Raw genomic sequence first — 21433 nt, forward strand, 5'->3', positions numbered from 1 at the left:
TCGTCCAAGGGGGCCTTCTGGAAGGATCTAGTGGACTGCTTAAGGCTTAAGCAATCAGACTAGGGTTTTACCTGAAACCCTAACAGCTCAGCTATATAAGGAACCCTTTGGCTCCTTGAAATCGGCTAATGCATCAAGTAAGATAGAACCCTAGCCGGTTTTTAGAGCCTCACCCTCTCTCATATTCTTCCAATTGCTACTTGGTGTTTGTGACTCACTAGAGGTGCAACACTTGAGGCACTTAGCTCTAGAAGGTCAAGATCTACAAGCTACAAGGAAAATGTATTCATCTAACTTTGTTTTATGTTATAAATCTAGAAATTTGTATGCTAGATAGGGTTCATGCTTTGGATGATTAGAATTGCATGTATAACTTGAGAAAAATCTAGATCCAAAGCATTAGGGTTGCATGTCCACCATATGAATGTTGCAGTACTCAAAACCCATCGGTAATAACGGTCAAAAATCATTTAACACATGTGTATTCATGTATTCAATTATAGACCTGGTCTAGTCAAGTTTCTTGAGTAGTGTATCTCGTATATGTAGGTTTTAGTTGTATTCTCTTTGTATAAATACCCCACGTATCTCATGTATTGAAGGGGAATATACACAATTCTTTGGTGCACCTCTCCTTTATAGTTTTTAAAAGGTTTAAAATAAGACAAAACTGCAAAAATGGTCCCTGTGGTATGCATTTTTTTGGGGTTTCAGTCTAAACCTCGACTTTTTTGGATTCATGGTCCTTTTGGCCTAGTTTGTATGCAAAATTGGTCCCCCGACTTAACTACCGTTAAGTTTTTGCTGTTAACCTCCTCATGTGCATCTCACATGAGGGTATATTTGTCTTTTCACTTCTAAAGGACCATTTTTGCACCTTTAAAATAATACTCTCCCTCTCTCTTCTCTCTCTCTCAACCTTCCCCACAAACCCGTAAGGATTTGTTGCCAGACATCAACGCGGTTTTTTTCTCCAAACCAGCCGAATCAATTAGGGTTCAGGCAACGGAGATACTCTCCAGGCTAGCGGAGGCTGCTAGAGGGATGCTATCGGAGTTTGAAAACGCAGTACTTCGCGAACCTTCTCGAGTGCCAGTCCCTGGGGGGACGGTTCATCCATTAACTAGGTATGTGATGAATTACATAAGCTTAATCTCAGACTACAAACAAACCCTAGGCGAATTAATAGTCTCCAAACCTGCAACCGGCTCCAAATACTCTGACGATTTAACCACTCCAGACATGGGTTTCACCGACCACGAAGGTCAATCGCCATTAGCACTCCATCTAATCTGGATAATCGTGATTCTGCAATTCAACCTAGATGGAAAATCCAAACACTACAAAGACAACTCCTTAGCTTTTCTCTTCATCATGAACAATGTCCATTACATCGTTCAAAATATCAAAGGTTCACCGGAGCTAAGAGAGATGATCGGAGACAGTTATTTAAAAAAACTGACAGGTAAATTTCGGCAGGCTGCAACACGATACCAAAGAGCAACATGGGTCGGGGTATTGTATTGCTTAAGAGACGAAGGTCTACACGTGAGTGGAAGCTTCTCATCTAGCGTTTCAAAGAGTGCATTGCGAGAGAGATTTAAATCGTTCAACACCATGTTTGAAGAAGTACACAGAATGCAGGCGTTATGGTTAATCCCTGACACACAGCTTCATGAGGAGTTACAGATTTTGATCTCATAGAAATTGATTCCAGCTTACATATCGTTTCTTGGAAGATTCAGAACTCATATTGAGAATGGGAGGCACCCTGAACAGTATATAAAGTACTCAGTTGAAGATCTTGAGACTGTTGTGTTGGATTTCTTTGAAGGGTATGCAGTTTCACAGCATTCGAGAAGAAGATCACAGTGATATTGTAGGACATTATTATTCTTTTATTTTTTGGTGGGGTGTTTCATTGACATTGATTGGTTCAGAAATCAGAATCAGATAAAGGAAAGAAGAAGAAGAAGATGAAGCCTCCTGAGTGAACTCCTCCTCTGTAAGTGTAAGCATGTTGTTTGTTTTGTTTTGATTATATTTTTCCACTAGTTAAGATTTTTGTTTCATTCGTTTGTATGGAAATTCGTTATACATAATATGTTTATCTTACATTACATGAAAAATTCAAAGTTTTGTGGAAGAGATAAAAGTGTTGTGTTGTGTTGTGTTGGGGTGAAGCTGGAGCAGCACCTGGTGAGATCGATTCCTAATTGTGGGGAAGGTTATGGAGAGAGAGAGAGAGAGAGAGAGAGAGAGAGAGAAGGTATTATTTTAAAGGTGCAAAAATGTCTTTTAAAAGTGAAAAGACAAATATACCCTCATGTGAGATGCACATGAGGAGGTTAACAGCAAAAACTTAACGGTAGTTAAGTCGGGGGACCAATTTTGCATACAAACTAGGCCAAAAGGACCATGAATCCAAAAAAGTCGAGGTTTGGACTGAAACCCCAAAAAAATACATACCACAGGGACCATTTTTGCAGTTTTGTCTTAAAATAATATATAATATAAAAACTAAAAGTTAAAAGATATCAAAGATACTTAAAATAGTTGTATTTTTTTTAGATTAAAAACATTTTAAATTTTTACATCTAAACAAATCTTTTTCTTTAATTTGGGTTTTTTCCAACTAAAAGTTAAAATCTTATAAAAGCTCTGCCACCCGCACCTCCCATGGGATAAATATTTGGCGTGTACAACTTAGGATTTATCAATAATAAGTATACTATAAACACTTATTTCATCGATATTCAATGTCAGATTTCTTTATTTTGCTTCGCTCAAAACTATTTATTTAGGTCATCAAATTTATCACACGTTAACACAAGTTCTTGTAAGTTAGATCTCAACTAATTATATATTTTGAGCTCGTTCGACAAAGTCAAGCTCGATAAAGTTCGACTTACACTAGAGTAATAAAGTGTCCAAACTGAAACAATGGGTAGTAACTATTAATTGGGTGGTTGTCCACTTGTATGGTCTTGCGTCAAGTCAAAATGTCAACTTGTTGACCTCGCTTGAGCGAAATTTCATAGATTCTCAATTGAACTTTCGTCGATCAATCGTCATCTCTTCGAATCTCTGGAGAGATTTTACAATTACTTTCTGAAAACGAGTAAGGAATTTATGTGCGTGTATATATTGCATCTCCGATCGACGGGTTTTCATCCTCAAACTCATTCGTTTCCCTTAAGTTCATTCAGATTTACCCGCGGTAGATCAAATTGAAGTTCTGATCTTTGAAAAGGTATTTTGTTAAGTTTACACTCGTAATCTCTTATCCTTTCCTTCTTAATCAATTCGAAGTCGCTACACAGAAAACAAATCGATGGTATTGTTGTTGACTCGTTACTATTCCAAGGTTATCTAAACCTAATTGTATGTTAAGGTTTCTTAATACTTTAACCTTCATTATCAAACATAAAGCCATGCTGATTGCTGATATATGTTTTGTTGCGTATTCAATGTTGTAAACATTTAGTGTTAACTTTTTCCTCCAAACCGACCTCAAAAGTCAAACTGTAGCTTGTTTACTTCGACACGAAACTGTAATTTTATCACTTTATAAAAATAAAACAAAATTCATTTAACCATTCTGATTTTGTTTCAATTCTTTCCTCTATTTAAATTCAGTTGATTACTTAACTGAGTTTGCTTTAAAATCTTCTCAGGAAATCTGATCCACTCAACAAACACAAATCAATGGGGTATCTAGATTCAGTGATATCATCCGCCAACCCAAATCTTCCCGGTTGTGGTGTTTCTCCGGTCACCGGAGGTGGTCTCAGTCAAGATTCAAAGTTTAGCTACGGCTACGCAAGCTCCCCTGGAAAAAGATCTTCAATGGAGGATTTTTACGAGACAAGAATCGAAGGTGTGAATGGAAAGCAAATCGGTCTCTTCGGAGTTTTTGATGGCCATGGTGGAGCTCGAGCTGCAGAATATGTGAAACACAATCTTTTCACCAATCTTCTCAAACATCCAAAGTTCATCTCCGACACCAAATCAGCCATAGCCGAAGCATACAGTCACACCGACAAAGAATTTCTAAAATCAGAAAACAATCAGATGAAAGATGCAGGATCAACCGCCTCCACTGCCATTATCGTTGGTTCGCGTTTACTTGTCGCAAACGTGGGGGATTCCAGAGCTGTTATTTGTAGAGGTGGTAACGCGTATCCTGTTTCTAGAGATCATAAACCGGATCAAAGTGATGAACGAAGAAGGATTGAAGATGCGGGTGGTTTTGTTATGTGGGCTGGGACTTGGAGAGTTGGTGGTGTTCTTGCGGTTTCACGTGCTTTTGGTGATAGGTTATTGAAAAAGTTTGTGGTTGCTGATCCGGAAATTGAAGAAGAAAAGATTGATGAGTCGCTTGAGTTTCTTATTCTTGCTAGTGACGGACTTTGGGATGTTGTCACAAATGATGAAGCTGTTGCGATGATTAAACCGATTCAGAGCCCTGAAGACGCAGCGAAGATGCTGATGCAGGAAGCTTCACAGAGAGGTAGTGCAGATAATATTACAGTCGTCGTTGTACGTTTCTTGGATACCCAAGATGCATAAAACTTCTTGACCTTTTACGTTTAGGACATGACAAACAGCAGGTTTTACTGTGTTTGACTTGGACTTGACTGATGGTGGATTGTGATGGAAAAAGTACTCGTTTTATGGAAAAGACTCAAATAACCTCATCCTTGTTAGTCGATATAGCCCTATAAAACTCATCCAGAAATGGAATTGAAGTATTGCTTAGTTGTTCGAAGTTATGTATTGAAAGGTGTGTGTATGATTCCACAATTGATTTATCCTCTCTTTATTACTTGTTTTTGGGTTGTAAATTCTTTAGTAGCTTCTTGGTTACTATTGTTCTTACTTTGCACATATTCAAATAATCAAATGTTCGTCTTTTTTTATTGGGTTCCTATATTCTATGTCGGCCAATCATTTATGTAGATAAAAAAGTTCCTCCAGGCTGTTCACTATTGTATGTCATAGTCATCTACTACCACAAACTTTTTTGATACCATAAACTTACTTATTTCATAGAAGTTTTTTCATTTTGTTTATAAATCGTTCCAAGTTTTGTTAATGGGTGTTGTTTAATTTATTTATTATCTTTTATTTATATTAAAAAAAATCATCTACTACCCTGTAAATAACAGCCTCAAAGGTAAATCACAAAGATGATACTCAATATCAAACCTCTAAACAAGAGATATATTAATAAATGATTCTCAACTCCTTGCTCTTAGGAGACAAACAAGTATGGTGTCGATGTTGTTAAGATAAGGATTTCGGAACAAAATGGCAACAACATAGAGCAATGAATTCAACAAAAACCTCCGATGAACAATCCACAAAAAACAACAATCTCAAAAGTTTTTCCTATTTCTACATGGCTTCTAAAATGGACTAAAAAAAGCAACACTCTACATTACAACCCTATGTAAAAACATCATTTCTCGCATACCGTGAAGCCGGAACCGGAACTGGAATCGGGTGCTCTCTAATCCGTTCCAACAAAACCGAAACATGTTCCATTGCCATATCAAGCCGATCCTTGGACTTAGCTGATTCCGCCACAAGATTCGACACCATTCCTTCCAATAACCTCACTCTCTCTCCATGATCACTCAAACTGTTTTGAAAAACCTTCACGGATGCATTAACACGCCTCCATCTAAGTGGCATATACCTTTCTGGAATCTGAAAGCAATTTCCAGTGGACAAAACTCGAAGGGCATGCCTACAAAGGATTCCCGAGAACTCAAAATGATGACAGCTACAGCTGATGTGGCCTTCACGTGGGACCCAGTAGACTTTTCGCCCTCCTTCGAGTTTTGTGTGGTGTCTAACTAGAAATCCGTCTTCGAGTTGGAATGATGCGTAATGAGCTGCCATTACTAGTTGTTCCTGGAGCTTTGAGAATGCAAAAGGTGTTAGGATTGAGGCTGCATGGGATTCCATGGGAGCTCCCGTTTTTAAGCAGATGTTTTGGAGGTTTTGTTGCATTGTTTGTTGTTCGCCTGCTTGATCTTTGAAGTCCACAGCAACAGCTACCTGATTTTGCATTGTGTTTGTATAATACCATCAAAGATTATCCTATGAAAACAGATTATATAAGATCAAGTAAAAGATAACATACTTGTTCAATGAAGTGTGCGAGTCGAGTTTGGGCACTCAAGAAGCGTTGGATGAAAGCATTGATAGCTTTCGAGTGTCCAGCTGTTGTCATTCCCGCAAAAAAATGGCTTCTCAAATATGGCAAAGCCCAAAGAGCTCTTGAAGCAAACAACGTGTTGACGTGGCGATTAGTGTGGAGCCCAAACAAATTAACCATATCTCTCCAACCCATTTCAAAATCTTCAATAGACTCCAAATTATAAAGTCTATAAAATTCATTTTTCCACTCGTTATATCGTTCACCCAACACAGCATTAAACCAAGATGGAAACTTTGCCACTATTAGCCAGATGCAATAAGCGTGTTTAGCAGCAGGCATTTCAGCTGCAATTGCTTCTCTTACACATAAAGTTTGGTCTGTTAATATCGTCTGTGGGACCTTCCCATTCATAAACGCCAAGAACGCCTTTCAAAAAATAAAAAATAATTAATTTAGAAACTAATAAGTGGTTGTTTCTTTCTTTTTTTAATCTCATAAATCCCTTTATGGGTAAAGTGACTGAATGGGCAATGATGTTGTCATGATAAAGTGGGATTGCTGCTTTTCTGGACCGAATAAACCGTCCGAATGAGGCTAAATGGCCATTTTGCCCTTACATTCCAAAAAACAAATATTACAATATTCATCAATTTTAACAAAACGTATCATTTCTAATGTGAGGAGTTGCTGTAAAGGGTTAGTCTCTTAATACATTAAGCCAGGCTTTTTGGCTGAACCCATTAAGTCATTCTGTCCATATTAAGTCTTTGACCCATTAAGCTCATTAAGTCAAAAAGAAACAGCCACTAAGAGATACAAAAATTCATAAGTAAAATACAAAAATTATCATTTGATTACCTTCAAAGCCCATGAATACGACTTCAAGTTTTCCTCCCGCAAAAGTGCACAACCAAAAAAGCAAGGCATACCATAATTATTCATTCCAACCCAAATGCCAAGTGGCATATCAAAAGCATTCAAACGATGTGTTGTATCAAACACAACCGCATCCCCAAACACTTCATATGACTGAACCGATGACGCATACGACCACGCAATATTCTCCAGCCTCCCATTTGCATCAAGCTTAAATTCAAACCGAAAATTAGGATCTTTATCTTTAATATTCCTACACATTCTCAATAAATCAATACTCTCATCCTCCAAATCCACCTTCCTAAACGATTGTATCAAATTCCTCACATCCTTTTCAGTAAACGGAAGATACCCCGGCTCCACACATTTCTCAAGCTCCAAAAGCCGCATCATTTGTTGCACTGAAATCCCAGTTTTTGCAAACATTAATATCCGGTTTTTATCAATATCTGAAATCGTCCGATACGCGGGTAGAAAACGAACTTGATTCGGTTCCAAAAGTTCGTGGTTATGATGGTTTGAAAAACCGGTTACCCGCCACTCAGGTGCACCTAATTCAGTGGTCTTGCTTATACGCATATAAGCTTGGCATCCACATCTTGAGGACTTTCGGTTTCTTTGTGGTTTATTTTCGTTTAGAGTTTTGACAGGAGTGTTACCTGCTCTATGGCAGACAAAATAGCGTCGCGTAAGACCTTTCCCGACACCATCTTTACCTTCGGTGCGATGGCGACGGATTGAAAAACCGCATTGTTTGGCGAATTCGCTGTAGAATTCGTAAGCGGTGTCGTGTGTAGCGAATCGTTGGCCGATGTATGGAATAGTGTCGTTTGTTGTTTCTAAGGATAGTTTGGTTTCGTTTGGTGATTCTTCTGTGCTACTTGTTTCGTCTAATGATAAAGAGCGTTGATCTGAGTGGTCATCATACACAACTAACAGATGTTCGGGATCCTCAGACATCATGGTTGATAGTTGTTTGTAGTTTGTGGATGAATGTCAATTCAAATGTTTGCCATTTGATCCTTGAATAAAACAGTGAAATGGTGAGAAAAAAAAAGTAATGTGAAATGGATTCAACACGAAAGAACAGAACAGAACAGGACTGGACAAGCTTTTTAGGGCTATTTATGATGCCACGGTTGAGCAGGTCATTCTATGTCTTGGGTGGGACAAGAAAGTTGCAATTTTTGTCCCATTGACATCTGACATCAGGCTCAAGCAGTGCTTGTCAAATGGAGTACAAGGTTGTCTGTTATCTCGTGTCCTATGTAATAAATGGAGCCTTAGAGGTCAAAATAATACTATAGATAATCTATAACCACCACTATGGTCAAATATTTTCTTTTTCAGTGTTCATGTTGAATTGTGTTTGTAAACATAGATGACCTAAGTAAATTATCCATCAAATTACTTTGTTTTCAAGCAAGAAACCTTTCATTGATATCAAAGAATATGCACCATTTGGTAATATTTTAATGAACACTTGATCACCATTTTCTTTCCATTTGTTTCAGAATGCAACTAGAAACAAAGGGTATAAACAAGCCTGGTTAAAATGCACTCTTGAAGACATAGCCACTAAGTTCACACGGTTGGTTATAAAATTTCCATGGAACCCTTCTTTAGAAGCTTTCCTTTAGCATAATTAGAGTTCGTCTCTGAAGAAAATCATGATATTGCTGTTCTAAACTACAGATATTGATCATAAGTTCCAGATAGATTTTATTTTAATAGATTGATTCGTAAAACATACTTGTTAAATGGTAAATGCTAGCAATTTCCATGGACAAAACCAGTACATTACTTAATTTTTCCCCAATTTTTATTAAATTCCTAATTACTTTTCAACAATGGCTAAGATCACGTGGTCCTCCATTAATGTTAAAACCACATTTATACCATTCCCAATTGCATATAAATAGTTCCCATCTACGCATGTTCCAAATATCAAAGTAGATCAACGACAATGTAGTAAAATAAAATTGGGGGCTTAATGAATTACTTACAGAAGTTACGGTTGTTGCTCAGTGACTGATCGTGGTTGTTAGTTTACATGAGAGCGAGTGAGAGAAGCAAACGCTTGATCGTGGGGAAGAAGGGGACGAGTGAGGATTAACCCTAATTTGCGCCAGGATGCTATGCAAACGCTTTATAACGTGCGCCCTTCTTATCCAACGCCGTTGTGTTTCCAAACAGCCCGCATGCTGGACATAATAATAGATAACAGGTTTAGTTGTTCTGATTTATTAATTTATTCATAACTCAAAACAAAAGACTCTGTGGCCCAATGGATAAGGCGCTGGTCTACGGAACCAGAGATTCTGGGTTCGATCCCCAGCAGAGTCGATGTTTTTTTATTTTTTCTTTTTGCTAGACTTGTCTTTGAAATTCGTTTATTAACTTTAAGGTTCTCTGTAATCTATTTCATTGTTCCCCTATTTCAGTGTATAATGTGAATAAAGCAATGTATGTTTATAAAAGTTTGGTTATTCACAATAATTTGTGTTTTATAGAGTTGTACGGTACAAACATATAAAACATAAATTATTATGTATGGTTAAAAACTATTGTGTACGGATATAAAAGTTTCATCCATATATAATTTTTTGTTATTGTGCCTTATATTCTTTAAAAACCTATATATAAAACTACTACAATCGGCTAAAACCTACTTTAAGGTTCTCTTTAAATTATTATATTGTTACACACTTTCAATATAGTACCAGTATAAATAAACCAATACACATTCATAAAGTTTGGTTCATATAGAGTTGTATATTTTTTCTTTGTATTACACATTACATGCTTTTGTACATTACATGCTTTTGTCACATGGTTTCATCTAAAAACATTCACGCATATTATTTTTGTATATACATTCATAAAGTTTGGTTTATATATAGTTGTACATTTTTGCTTTGTATTACACATCACATGCTTTTGTCACATGGTTTCATCTAAAAACATTCACACAATCACTACATCAACAATGACTTATTATTTTTGTAATATTAACTTTCAACTACAAGAAAACCAATTATCAAAAATCAAACTTATATGGTGTGGATATTTCTCATTTGTTCTATGTAGATATTTTCTTATTTATGGGTGAGTAGTCAGTAAAAACATCTCTATTATCGTTTGGCTTTTGCGTTGTTTTTCTTAGGTTTCGGTTTGAATATGAATCTTCAAAAATCAAACTTATTTGGCATGGGAGTCAGCAAATATAGAGCACTTTGCGTTAATCATAAAATTTATATCATAAAGTTTTCCTTTTACGTATCTTGGGCTCCCTGTGGTTCGAATATGGTGTTGTTTGTTTTCTCGAAGCGAAAACATATGAAATATGTGAACCACATCTGAAACTCTTTGCAGCAAAAGAGGTGAACCAAATGGTTGCAGTCTGTAGTGAGAAGTATGTTTTTTAACGTCGGCAAGCTGTTGCAATAAACTGAAATTTAATAAACTGATTTTCCTTACAATGCCTTGGCTACCCCAAGGTCTTACACACAGGTGTCATGGGCTACCCCCATGGTCTTTCATACAAATGTCACATGCTACCCCCAGGGTCTTCCACGCAAATATCACAAAGACAACTAGCAATCCAGTGGGTCGACATTGGTGCCTTATGTTGGGTTTTAGTATACTACAACATCTTATGGTGCACATACAACCCTAAATGCTTTGGATCTATGTTTTCTCTAATTATACATGCAATATTGTTTCCAAAGCATTAAGCCTACAACTAGCATACAATTGACATAAACAACATAAAATTGAGTTATGGAATTACCTTTTTGTTGTAGCTTGTAGTTTTGGCCTTTAAGAACTTAGCACCTCAAATGGTTCACAAACACCATGAACAAAGGAGGACTTGAGACAGAGGCTACTTAGCATACAAAATTGTTTATCACTCTTTTTAGAATGCATGGGACCGATTTTGGTGACTATGGGTTTCTTTTATAGTGTGACAAAGTCTAGGGTTACATCCATGCAAACCCTAATTCACATGACCCTTCATATTACTTGAGATCCATGGGTTAAACCTCCATGGACTACCCATGGACTATCATATTGGTTTAGCCCATCCTAAATAACCATGGATCATTGGCCCACACTATAAGAATCATTAATTTACTTAATCAGTCCTTATATACTACGTATTTAATTAGTCTCTTTTGATTACTAAATTAATTCTTGATCAATACTAATCAAATAATATGATTTCATATTAATATATTAGAGCTTCTAATATATTAATAAATCATAAATAACCTCTTCTCAAAATGTAACGACCCAATTTTTAAAAGAAAGTTTCCATTTTTAATTTAATCAAACACGTTTACATAAACCATGAAATCCCAAAACAAATGTTTTCAATCCACAATCTTTACAACTTCATTTAAAACATAAGAGTGTCCCATAAAACATCGATGAGAGAATGCACGCTGCGCTGTCAAGCCTTCCCTTGCCCTTGGGCTTAGATGTACCTGAAACAAATCCACAAACTGTAAGCTAATTCTTAGTGAGTTCCCCAGAGCATACCCACCCACAAACCACATATAACATATCATACTAGTTATATCAGCTACACATATCACATAAATCATGCAAACAATGGATAGGGATGCCATGGGCTCGTCCCCAGAGTCTTACTCCAGGATGTCATGGGCTCCCCACATGGTCTTACACCTAAGTGTCATGGGCTCTCCCATGGTATTTGATAGGAAAACCATGGGTTCTCCACATGGTCTTACATCCAAGTGTCACGGGCTCTCCCATGGTCTTCCATACAAGCATACCACATATATCGCTAACATACTTCCTAGCTCATGTCAACTAACATGTCACATAACATAATTTCAGCTAAGATACTACACAACATGAAATGGGCCGACCTTGGTGCCTTAGACCCATTGGTATGGTGAGGAGACTCACCTTTGGAATTGCTGAACTGGTAAGCTGAATTCAGATATGTCCCACGCTGCCTCTTCTCAACTGCCTATAATCATCAAGTGATTAACTTAACACCATATCCCATAAATACATTCAGGTCAACCCTGGTCAAATTCAAGGTCTAGCGCCAAGTTCAACAGTCCATGTTGACCTCAACTCGTCGAGTATAGCCAGCCACTCGTCGAGTTCTTGCTTAACTCGTCGACTCGCCAAGTCACTAAAGTGACTCGTCGAGTTCCCTAATGTTTGCGGCCACAAACTCTCAACCGCAAACTCCTGACCAGAAACTCATCCAATCGAAAACCCCTTGACCATAAAGTCTTTGGCCGTAAACTCCTTGGCTAACTCATCGATTTGATTAAAGAACTCGCCGAGTTCCTTTAGTCCTTCTCGTTTTCGGCCTTTTCCAATGGGATCTAGAGTCCCAAACTTCAGATATAGCCTTATTAGTGTAGATGTCACATAAAGTTGCAAACTTTACGTGCATGCAAGGCCTCACATGGCCATAACACTAAAACTAGTCTTCATACAAGATTTTACTACATGGAATGGGATTGAACTGCCTAAAGGAGACAAGTTTATGTCATTGGGGACCTAAAGAGGTCTAGATCTGGAACCATATCCTTGTGATAAGTCCAGATCTAAGTATGACTCCATTTTGCCCCAAAAATGGCCATTTACTTCCAAGAAGAGGTATCTAAGTAACTAAAGCTCAAGGTAATGACTTTATACCTCAAGATGATGGTCAATACAGTGTAGATGTCAGATCTACTGCTTCTCTCCTTTCTACTTCTTCTTCAAGCTCTAAAAATCCTTCAGAACCCACCAAAATCACTCACAAACGCTCTTACTCTCACTCAAGAGTGTTCACGGCCGCAAACTGCTTTCTATAGGGAGATAAGGTGCTAGGGGAGGCTACAAGGGCAGTTAATGATCTTTATATAGGGGGCAAACCCCGAAATTAGGGTTTCTTCTCTGCAGCTCCAACTCGCCGAGTCGGGCCTTCTGACTCGCCGAGTTGGTCTCGATCTGCGTCCATGATTAAATGCCCCTACTCGACGAGTTGTACTCCCAACTCGCCGATTCCATGCACCAAAGCCCTGAAATTAACTAAATCAAATAATACCTGGAACAGGTGTTACATAAAAGTAGGGGTGTGTATGGGGCGGTTTGGTTCGTTTATTGGTTAAAACCGAACCATAACCATTATGATTGGTTAATGTATTTTGGTAGCCGTTGCGTATGGTTAATATTGGTTATGGTTAATGGTTTTTATCGGTTAATGGTTTTCGTTAATGATTAATATTGGTTAACCATAATGTTCAAAATAATATAAATGACGCAAGTATATTGGCATAAAAAATGAAAATAGAATACAAAAAAGTCTTCGACGCAAATGTTTGTAACCTAACTTATAGTAATAGAGTAAAATGTGCACCTTTAATACTTAAAGTGAGATAACACATAGTCACATTCAAAATAAAAAACATTTAATAAAAATATAAAACATTAAAAAAATTGGCATTAATAATTTCATATATTGATAATTGATGTTAATATTAAAATAAAGTCAAACATTCATACACGTTCACTACGATTAAATCAAAAACTATAAAATAAAAGAGTCAAACATTCTTATTATGTGTTCTTTGATAAAAAAAAAATCAATCATCATTCAATGTGAATAAGTAAAAACAGTAATTAAAAAAAGCCAAAAAAATTCAAAAAAAAAAATACATTCTTAATATATCACAGAGTCAAGAAGAACCAAAAACCACTACAAGAAAAAAGTCCTTTTACGACGCTCATTGCGCGTCGTAAAACGCTCAGACGACGCGCAAATGCGTGTCAAGGAAGGCCCTGTCATAAAGAGAGACGACGCGCATTTACGACGCGCATTTACGACGCGCGGTTACGACATGCAATGCGTATCAAGGAAGGCCCTGTCATAAAGGAAGACGACACGCATTCGCGTGTCGTAACCTTACGACGCGCGTGTTAATGACACGCAATGCATATCAAGAAAGCCCCTGTCAAGAAAGGCCATGTCATAAATGAAGATGACATACATTTTTGCGTATCGTAAATTTAAATGTTTAAAAAAAATAAATTTATATATTTATTAATTTTTAAATTAAATTTTCATTTAATTTCTTATAATAGAAATAAAATACCATATACAAAAAATACAATCCATTGCATAATATAAAATAAATTGCACAAATTATAATGTCATATAAAGAATCATTCAAATGTTAAACAAAAATAATACATTGCTAATATGTGTTATACATTCCTATAAAACTAACAAATAATCATACAACTCTGTTTCTTACTGGAAAGGAATGCCAAACATGATTAAAAATATCACTTAATCTTTGATTAATCACCTGCTTAAGTAGAATGATGTTGTTGAGAAGGTTACCTAGCAACAGAGAAAAACAAAACACCTCTCCCACAATCACAACATCATTTACAGAAAAAGGGTTGTCAATTACTTTCATTAAGACTTTCATTCAATCACAAAAATATTAAGTAAAAGGGTGAAAAAAATAACTTACTTTTGATAAGTTGATCTCCCTTAGAGCAAACACAGCTAAACCATTGAACAAGACCTTCGGGCCTTCTTCTAATGTAAACACAATGCTCGTCTGCAAAATTGAGGCGATAAAATAAAATTTGAATATTGTTTGGGTAGTTTATATATGATTTGATAATTTGATTTAAAATACAATAAAATAAATTATCTTTTTTGTTACCTTATGGGGCTTGTCAATTCCTTGGATTATAGGTTCTCTTGCTAGTATTAGAAAACGAGTTATGTTATCTAAATCATCTTGAACATTCAATATAAAAATTGTAAGACAAAAGGAGAAATGTATATTTGAAAATACTATGAGATGTGATTTTTTTTAATGTTATCAATCCATAAATTAAGCGCAACAAATAGTTACCTATCTTTTTTAAAAACTTTTATGGGGGTATAATGACCAAAATGCCCTTGTATTTATATACATGTTTACAAATATAACTTTAATAACTAGGTGACACCTAGATTGTTTGTGCTAGAATATCAAGCCCAATTTCAACAGCCCGAGAACTTGCAACTGCTCCAGTGTCTTGTATGGATTCCGAGGCTACAATCTATTAAAAAAAACACTTAACAAATTTTAAACAAAGAAAAAAACACAATATTAAAAGTTTAAACGCAAGAATTAGCAACTAGTTTCATTTACCTATCCATAGTTTCAGTTTATAGTTTATTTCTTTTCATTCTCCTTCTGTTACGAATCTTCTTCTCCTTCTACTACTTTTTTTTTTAAGATTTGAGTTTCATATATCATCTTACTTTCATTATGTATACATAGTATCTGTTTTCTATGGTATCTATTTCGTGAGAAGGAGATAGCATACAACAGAAGTGTGGTATCTATTTTTTGTTTCATTTGTTTTTGTTTTTTCATAAAGTATAAAGAAAAAGGCATATTTGTCCTTTTTCCTTTAAAGAAATAATGTTAGGTATCCTTGAATTTTTTAGCATAATTGATGTAATGGTGATTTCATAAATCTAAATCATACTTTTCGGTTGTAACAGTTTTTTTTAAAACTTTTTGAACATAATGTTTAAATGAAAAACTTAAAGTTTCTGTTAAAAATGTATTGAATGTAATCAACATTACAACAATTATTATAAAAAAATGCAAAAAAAAAAAAAAAATCACCGTGATTACTTCTTTAGACTTTGATTTATACAAAGGGACCAAATTTCATTAAATTTTATTAACACATGGGCCATTATGTAATTTTTTAAAACAAATGTACTGATTTGAAAATTTAGTTACACAGGGGTTGTTATGTCAATTGAATAACATAAGGATCAGATTTCAATTAATTTATTAAGACATGAGTTGTTTTGTAAATTGGTTAACAGAGGGAGCATTTATGTAATTTTTAGCAAAAATTATATTACTTTCAATCATAAGGATCAGATTTCAATTAATTTAATTACTTTTTTATCTTTAAATAATTATCAAAAATTATATTACTTTGAATCATAAATACTTTTACAACCTTTTTTTAACACGATAAATTATTATTATTAAATTTTAGTTTACAAAATTTATGTTTCATCGTATAATCATTTTAACACCCTCCTCCCTCCCCCTATGTGCTATTTAGTGTACAAATTCTTTGACAAAAAAATGATTAAAATGGCCGGATCGGGAAACATATTTCACAAGATTTTTATGAAAAATACATTGGAAAATACATAAATAAATAAATAAATAATAAACTTACCAGCAGAATCCAAATTTGCAAGGCGGAGTACATGTAATATGCATACAGTTGGTAAGCCATCCAAATACTGGGGTGCATGATGCAAGGCCTGGCTTATGGGTCCCAAAACCTGTGACAAATGAGGGTATGTAAGTGTAAATATGGATGTGGGATCTGATGCAAGACTATGACCCTTTTCTTTGCATATAACAAGTACCTTTAAAGATGAACGTTCACCAGAAAGTAAAGCAAGATTTGCGAGACCCATCATAAATTCTGGAAGCTGCACAAAAAATCGTGTTTTAAGTACAATTCTTCACAAAGTTATTAGAGAGAGAGAGAGAGAGAGAGAGAGAGAGAGAATGTATAGGTAGTATTTGAACAGCTCTTAAACAGAAATCATAAGCTTCATCTGCACAAAGGAATGTTAGTTATTGACTGAAACTCAATGATTCAATGGATTCTAATCAGAAAAATCCAATGTGTAACAGGAAAACTGGTTTCATACACAGTATGTTCTTATCCCAAGGGTAAAATAGGGTTTCTTTATTGCATCCTTTAAATCTTAACAAACCTGCAACTCTTTTAAGGGCACTCTTTCTCATATACCTCACTTGCATATTTCCAGTTGATCACCTTCCAAATGTTCTTTAAGTAATCGGGCCTGACATTTTTATACTGCAAATTGTACAAAAACACATATATAAGTTGAAATGTGTACAATTTGTATACCATACAAAAATGAAATTTGTTTAAATGCATGCTCCGAAACATCTATGCCAAGCAGAGGAACCAAACTTGGACCTTTTGTAACCAGTGGGTCCTACAACAGAGATTCATATTTCAATAATTTGAATTCTGAAGTTTAATAGGGATACTAATTTGTTTGAATAAAACTAGTGATAACTTACCTGGTTTGATGTGGTTTCAACCACAAGCCTCTTCAACTCTATGTCAACAGCAAGCCACTGCCAAAATATATCATAAGTTTAAAATAACAAAAAAAAAAGTTGAAAGAAAAAACCAAAATGACAAAATAAAGATTAAGGAACATACCACCCATCCAGAACCTTGCACAGCAGCGCCTTTTGCATTCTTTTTAGCAATCAATTTTTCCACAGAACTAAAGCTCTGGTTGATAGTCGAGCCCAAAGAAGGAAACAACATGCATTACTCACACAAATATGAAATAGGTATACCTAATATCAGCAGCATACAAAAAAGTATACTGAGATAGATCTTTACCTGATATCCGCTTGACTTTGGATTGACAATGTAATCGTCGAACTCGCCATCAATTGGTGTCCAAAGCCTGCGGAAGATGAACCAAACAACTTTTATTTATATTACACATCTGTCACTTATTTATAAATTGAGTAAGCATTTTTTTTCTTCTTTTCTGGGCATAATAATTTTTAGCATGTAGTTATCCATTTTATGCTACTTATATAAAGTATAAACTTGTGCATGATATTTAGAAGACTATAGCAACACTCGACAGCTTGGCCAAACAAACTTATGGTATGTACCACTAATTATATTCTATGATCCATCAGCAAACTTATGGTTACAAATGAAAAATCACTTGATTAACAGTATAATGTAAATAGATGGTCAAAGATTGCTCACAATGGACATTAAGTATATCTGAATCAACTTCTATTAGATTAAGTACTAGTTGTTCAGGCTCCACAATTATCTAGCATTTTATTTTGTTTCACTTTTTAATGATATATGAAAATCATTGTTTGATTAGAAGGTGATAAAGTAATAAAATGTTAAAAAAAATTAACCTAAAAAATGAATTAGTTTAGCCAATTCAGAAAGTTACCAATGTAAATATTGTGTGACTTCTGTTGCTGAGCAAATTAAAATTTGTGGAACAGAACCGACGTGCATTTGCTCTGTGGTACCAAAGATCACAAGAAGATAAGTTACATTCACTAAACAAATAGATCACAGAACAAAAATGTTAACTAACCATGGGTAAAACTCTCATAATATAACCTATAAAATGATTAAATATATGAGTAAAACATAGAATAGACAAACCTTTTCCTGCTGTAATGAGGGAAAAATCATGGACAGGAGATAACAAAGGTTCCAGCAACCAACAATTATTGTGTACCTTAATTTAGAAATTGTAAGATTTTGATAGAATTAAAACATATAATATTGACGACGAAAAGGCATTCTATATAGAATTATGAATAAAATAGGACAAAACTAACATGCCATCTTGAATAATGATATACATAATATACCTTATGATCCTCCCTCAATCTTAAATTTTGTCTTGTTGAATTCAAAAAATCATTACCAACCTGCAAAAAACATGAAATTTAAAAAAACAATATTACTTAAAAATAAGACTCATGCATCTGTAATAGATGGTCAAGGAACACTAGCATCAAGGTGGTTTCAAAAGTTAAATAAGGTGGCAAGAAATTAATACACATTCAGTATTAAAAAGAGCTGCAAGAGCCTATATGGGTTTTATGATGAACTATAATGATAACATGCTTAGGATCGTACATGTGGCACAGAAATTGATCATTCCAATTTCTTGTGATCGCAGTTGAAGGACTAAACAAAGGAAAAAATGGTGATTTCCTAATATAAAATCTTTTTATTTTCTACCCAAAATCAAAATCGACTTGAGTACCATTTTATCTATTCTAACTGATTCATCATCTTCACCCTGCATATTGATTAAAATATTAACTTTAACTTCAAGTTTTTATCTCTGACATTTCATCAAACAGGTTATGTGCATCAGAAAGACAACCATGGTGGTAGATGGTGCTTGGCGGGGAAATATAAAAGAAGGAGAAGAAAATAATAGGAATTGATACCTTAGGTTGGAGAAAAGTTTGTCTCGGGGTCCTCTTCCCCCTCTTCCCTCGACGGTGACTCATAAATCCGACAGACCCATACAAAAACCTTGAACAATTCCCTCTCTAGCCGCCAAGATGAACGAACAGAAGATTAGGGTTATTTTGCGATGCTAATGGTTTGGTTAGGGGGGATGTATGAACTAAATATGAGCAATCGTCCCTAACAGAAGATCTCAATGGGACCCTGATGTCAATAGAAGGCTTTCATCCCAAGGATACCTGATGTCAAAACGTGGCCGCCAATTAGGGTTTTTTTTCATGTGGAGGATGTAGTTGGAGGTTTTCATGCAGAGAAAGCCCGAGTTGTGTTGGATGAAGGACTAGGGTTGGAGGCGTTGGAGGTGGGTGAAGATGAAGTCGATCCCTAAGGCTTCTTTCTTGCTAATTCAAAGATTAGGGTCGATGGCTAAGAAAGGATCGAACAGGCGGGGGTTTTGATTTTTATGGATTCCATTTCCCCCTTGGTTTTGATTTTTATGGATTCCATTTCCCCCTTAGCTATTAAAACGCGCGTTTCATTAAAATTATAAAGCGACAACCATAGACGACGCACGTTTAAGATAAAGCACCCTCCGTGTTTTTAATTTTTTTCTTTAGACACTAATTCAAGGGCACACAATAATGTGTGACCTAAATCCTTAAATTTTTTGAAGAGATGACACTTTTTTAACGTCACTCTCTTTTTCTTAACATAAATCTCCGCGTGTCGTTGTTTGCGCGTCGTAAAAGGGTCTTTTTCTTGTAGTGAACATAACTTACCTAGAAGTCTTGATTATAAAGTCAAAAAATCCTTCAAATAAGACTATAAAGTCAAAAAATCTTTGATTAGGATCAACGGTGCGAGAAGCCTTCGATTACGATTATGAGTGTGAAGATTAAACTAATTGTGAATAATGTTTACAAATTGTAGAATTAGCCGATTAGGAATTACAACATTAATCAATAATCTAACTCAATGCATGATTGGAAGATTGTGTGTGTCTGCGTGATCAGCATTTGATGGTTTGATTGCTTGTTCGACTCCTGATAAGTGAGGATTAACAGATTATATTTTCAAAATTTTAATGGATCTTAAATAAGTTTGACTATATTATTTTATATATAATCTATAATTTTTATATATTAAAACATAAAGTTAGCGGTTCGGTTAATAATGGTTCGGTTAACCTATAAAACCATAACCGAACCATTAGTTATTGGTTGACAAAAAATAGAAACCGAACCAATGGTTTTTTAAATGGTTCGGTTATTATGGTTCGGTTTATATCGGTTAATTTGGTTTTGGTTCGGTTTTTCGGTTATTATGCTCACCCCTACATAAAAGTCCATCCTATCAAATTACTTTAGTGAAGGCAACCTAAATGGACCATGCTACTCTCGGGTCAAGTACATACATATTATAGTTATGGGCTTAGACACCTAATCCAACAGTCTCCCACTCTGATAAGTCTAATAACTATTATTGCAAGTACGCCTCTATAACCCGACTAGCAATCATAGCTCTTAAAAGCCGTTGTCGAACTCTGACCTAGTCAATGGCGCGTCCATTAGACAATGGATCATATATTTCTCCATTCTACAAGATATCATATGGACTGAGGCATGGATTATAATCATTCTCTCTATCCATCTGTTGTTTCCTGATTTCCGATTTATGACAATCGAGTAATTGAACAAATCAAATCAGTCCAGGCTTGGCCAATCACTTAAGTTTGTCATCACTAAATCATCGAGGGGCCCACATATATCGCTTTTATCCCTCTAAGGGTAAAACGAATGGATACACTTCGACTCAAATGTTTGCTTGTACTTAATCATTAAATCACACACAACAATATGTTTTATAACACCAAGTTATTGGTGCGTTTATGCATCATCCATGTGCAACCGATTTGTAAGCTACAACTTACACGTCTCTGTTTTAAGAATATAATATATTTTCGTCTCACAATCACTCGTGATAAAATCCATGAAGTGATTCAGATGAGTGTGGGTTTAATCCAATACTCGAATCTTATTCCAGGAGTACTCATGAACACTGCATCAAACTTGTGCTATGTCTAAAACACCTAAACAATCTACAGTCTGATTCATGGCAGTCTTGACTCAATACCTACTTCCAAAGTATCATCAACTGTGTATAGTTCGAATAATCTTATTATTCTGGAAGCCAAAACATGCAAAGTGAAACACAAGAATAATCGAATCCAATATGGTCTCAGAACTTATGAATATAAATAAAACATCTTTTATT

General features: G+C 35.4%; 2 protein-coding genes, 1 non-coding gene and 2 pseudogenes across 4 annotated transcripts; 3 read left to right on the plus strand and 2 right to left on the minus strand.

Annotated features, from left to right (window-relative positions):
- Positions 1-921: 921 nt before the first annotated feature.
- Positions 922-2238, plus strand: LOC145050316 (exocyst complex component EXO70C1 pseudogene; annotated as a pseudogene).
- Positions 2239-3064: 826 nt separating this feature from the next.
- On the plus strand, positions 3065-4922 carry LOC145053854 (putative protein phosphatase 2C 59 pseudogene; annotated as a pseudogene). The gene is made up of 2 exons (XR_013684618.1): positions 3065-3253; positions 3678-4922. The product of XR_013684618.1 is annotated as a putative protein phosphatase 2C 59 pseudogene (transcript).
- Positions 4923-5314: 392 nt separating this feature from the next.
- Positions 5315-9227, minus strand: FRS11 (FAR1-related sequence 11). The gene is made up of 4 exons (XM_079001968.1): positions 9055-9227; positions 7031-8070; positions 6155-6598; positions 5315-6069 (listed from the first exon to the last, which is right to left on the minus strand). The coding sequence occupies exons 2-4, from the start codon at positions 8009-8011 to the stop codon at positions 5452-5454; spliced, it is 2043 nt and encodes a 680-aa protein (XP_078858094.1). The 5' UTR covers positions 8012-8070; positions 9055-9227; the 3' UTR covers positions 5315-5451.
- Positions 9228-9321: 94 nt separating this feature from the next.
- Positions 9322-9394, plus strand: TRNAR-ACG (transfer RNA arginine (anticodon ACG)). Its single transcript has one exon. It is a non-coding gene; the product is annotated as a tRNA-Arg (tRNA).
- A 7241-nt stretch (positions 9395-16635) lies between these two features.
- Positions 16636-17529, minus strand: LOC145051517 (superoxide dismutase [Mn], mitochondrial-like). Its single transcript, XM_078999458.1, has 4 exons — positions 17339-17529; positions 17194-17250; positions 17041-17105; positions 16636-16973 (listed from the first exon to the last, which is right to left on the minus strand). The coding sequence occupies exons 1-4, from the start codon at positions 17447-17449 to the stop codon at positions 16868-16870; spliced, it is 339 nt and encodes a 112-aa protein (XP_078855584.1). The 5' UTR covers positions 17450-17529; the 3' UTR covers positions 16636-16867.
- Between the last annotated feature and the right edge of the window lie 3904 nt (positions 17530-21433).

The sequence above is a fragment of the Lactuca serriola genome, chromosome 5 (genome assembly GCF_051521515.1).
Source record: "Lactuca serriola cultivar US96UC23 chromosome 5, Lser_US96UC23_V15, whole genome shotgun sequence".
Lineage (NCBI taxonomy): Eukaryota > Viridiplantae > Streptophyta > Magnoliopsida > Asterales > Asteraceae > Lactuca > Lactuca serriola.

Bases quoted from the DNA above. Each gene is read 5' to 3' on its own strand.
- LOC145051517 (XM_078999458.1), bottom strand. From the start codon at position 17,449: ATGTTGTTTCCTTCTTTGGGCTCGACTATCAACCAGAGCTTTAGTTCT. The intron at 17,106-17,193 runs GTAAGTTATCAC...TCTCTGTTGTAG, and splicing joins TTGAAACCACATCAAACCAG to GACCCACTGGTTACAAAAGG. The intron at 16,974-17,040 runs ATTTAAACAAAT...ATATGTGTTTTT, and splicing joins ATAGATGTTTCGGAGCATGC to GTACAATTTGCAGTATAAAA.
- FRS11 (XM_079001968.1), bottom strand. From the start codon at position 8,011: ATGATGTCTGAGGATCCCGAACATCTGTTAGTTGTGTATGATGACCAC. The intron at 6,599-7,030 runs GTAATCAAATGA...ATTTTTTGAAAG, and splicing joins CGTATTCATGGGCTTTGAAG to GCGTTCTTGGCGTTTATGAA. The intron at 6,070-6,154 runs GTATGTTATCTT...ATGCAAAATCAG, and splicing joins TCGCACACTTCATTGAACAA to GTAGCTGTTGCTGTGGACTT.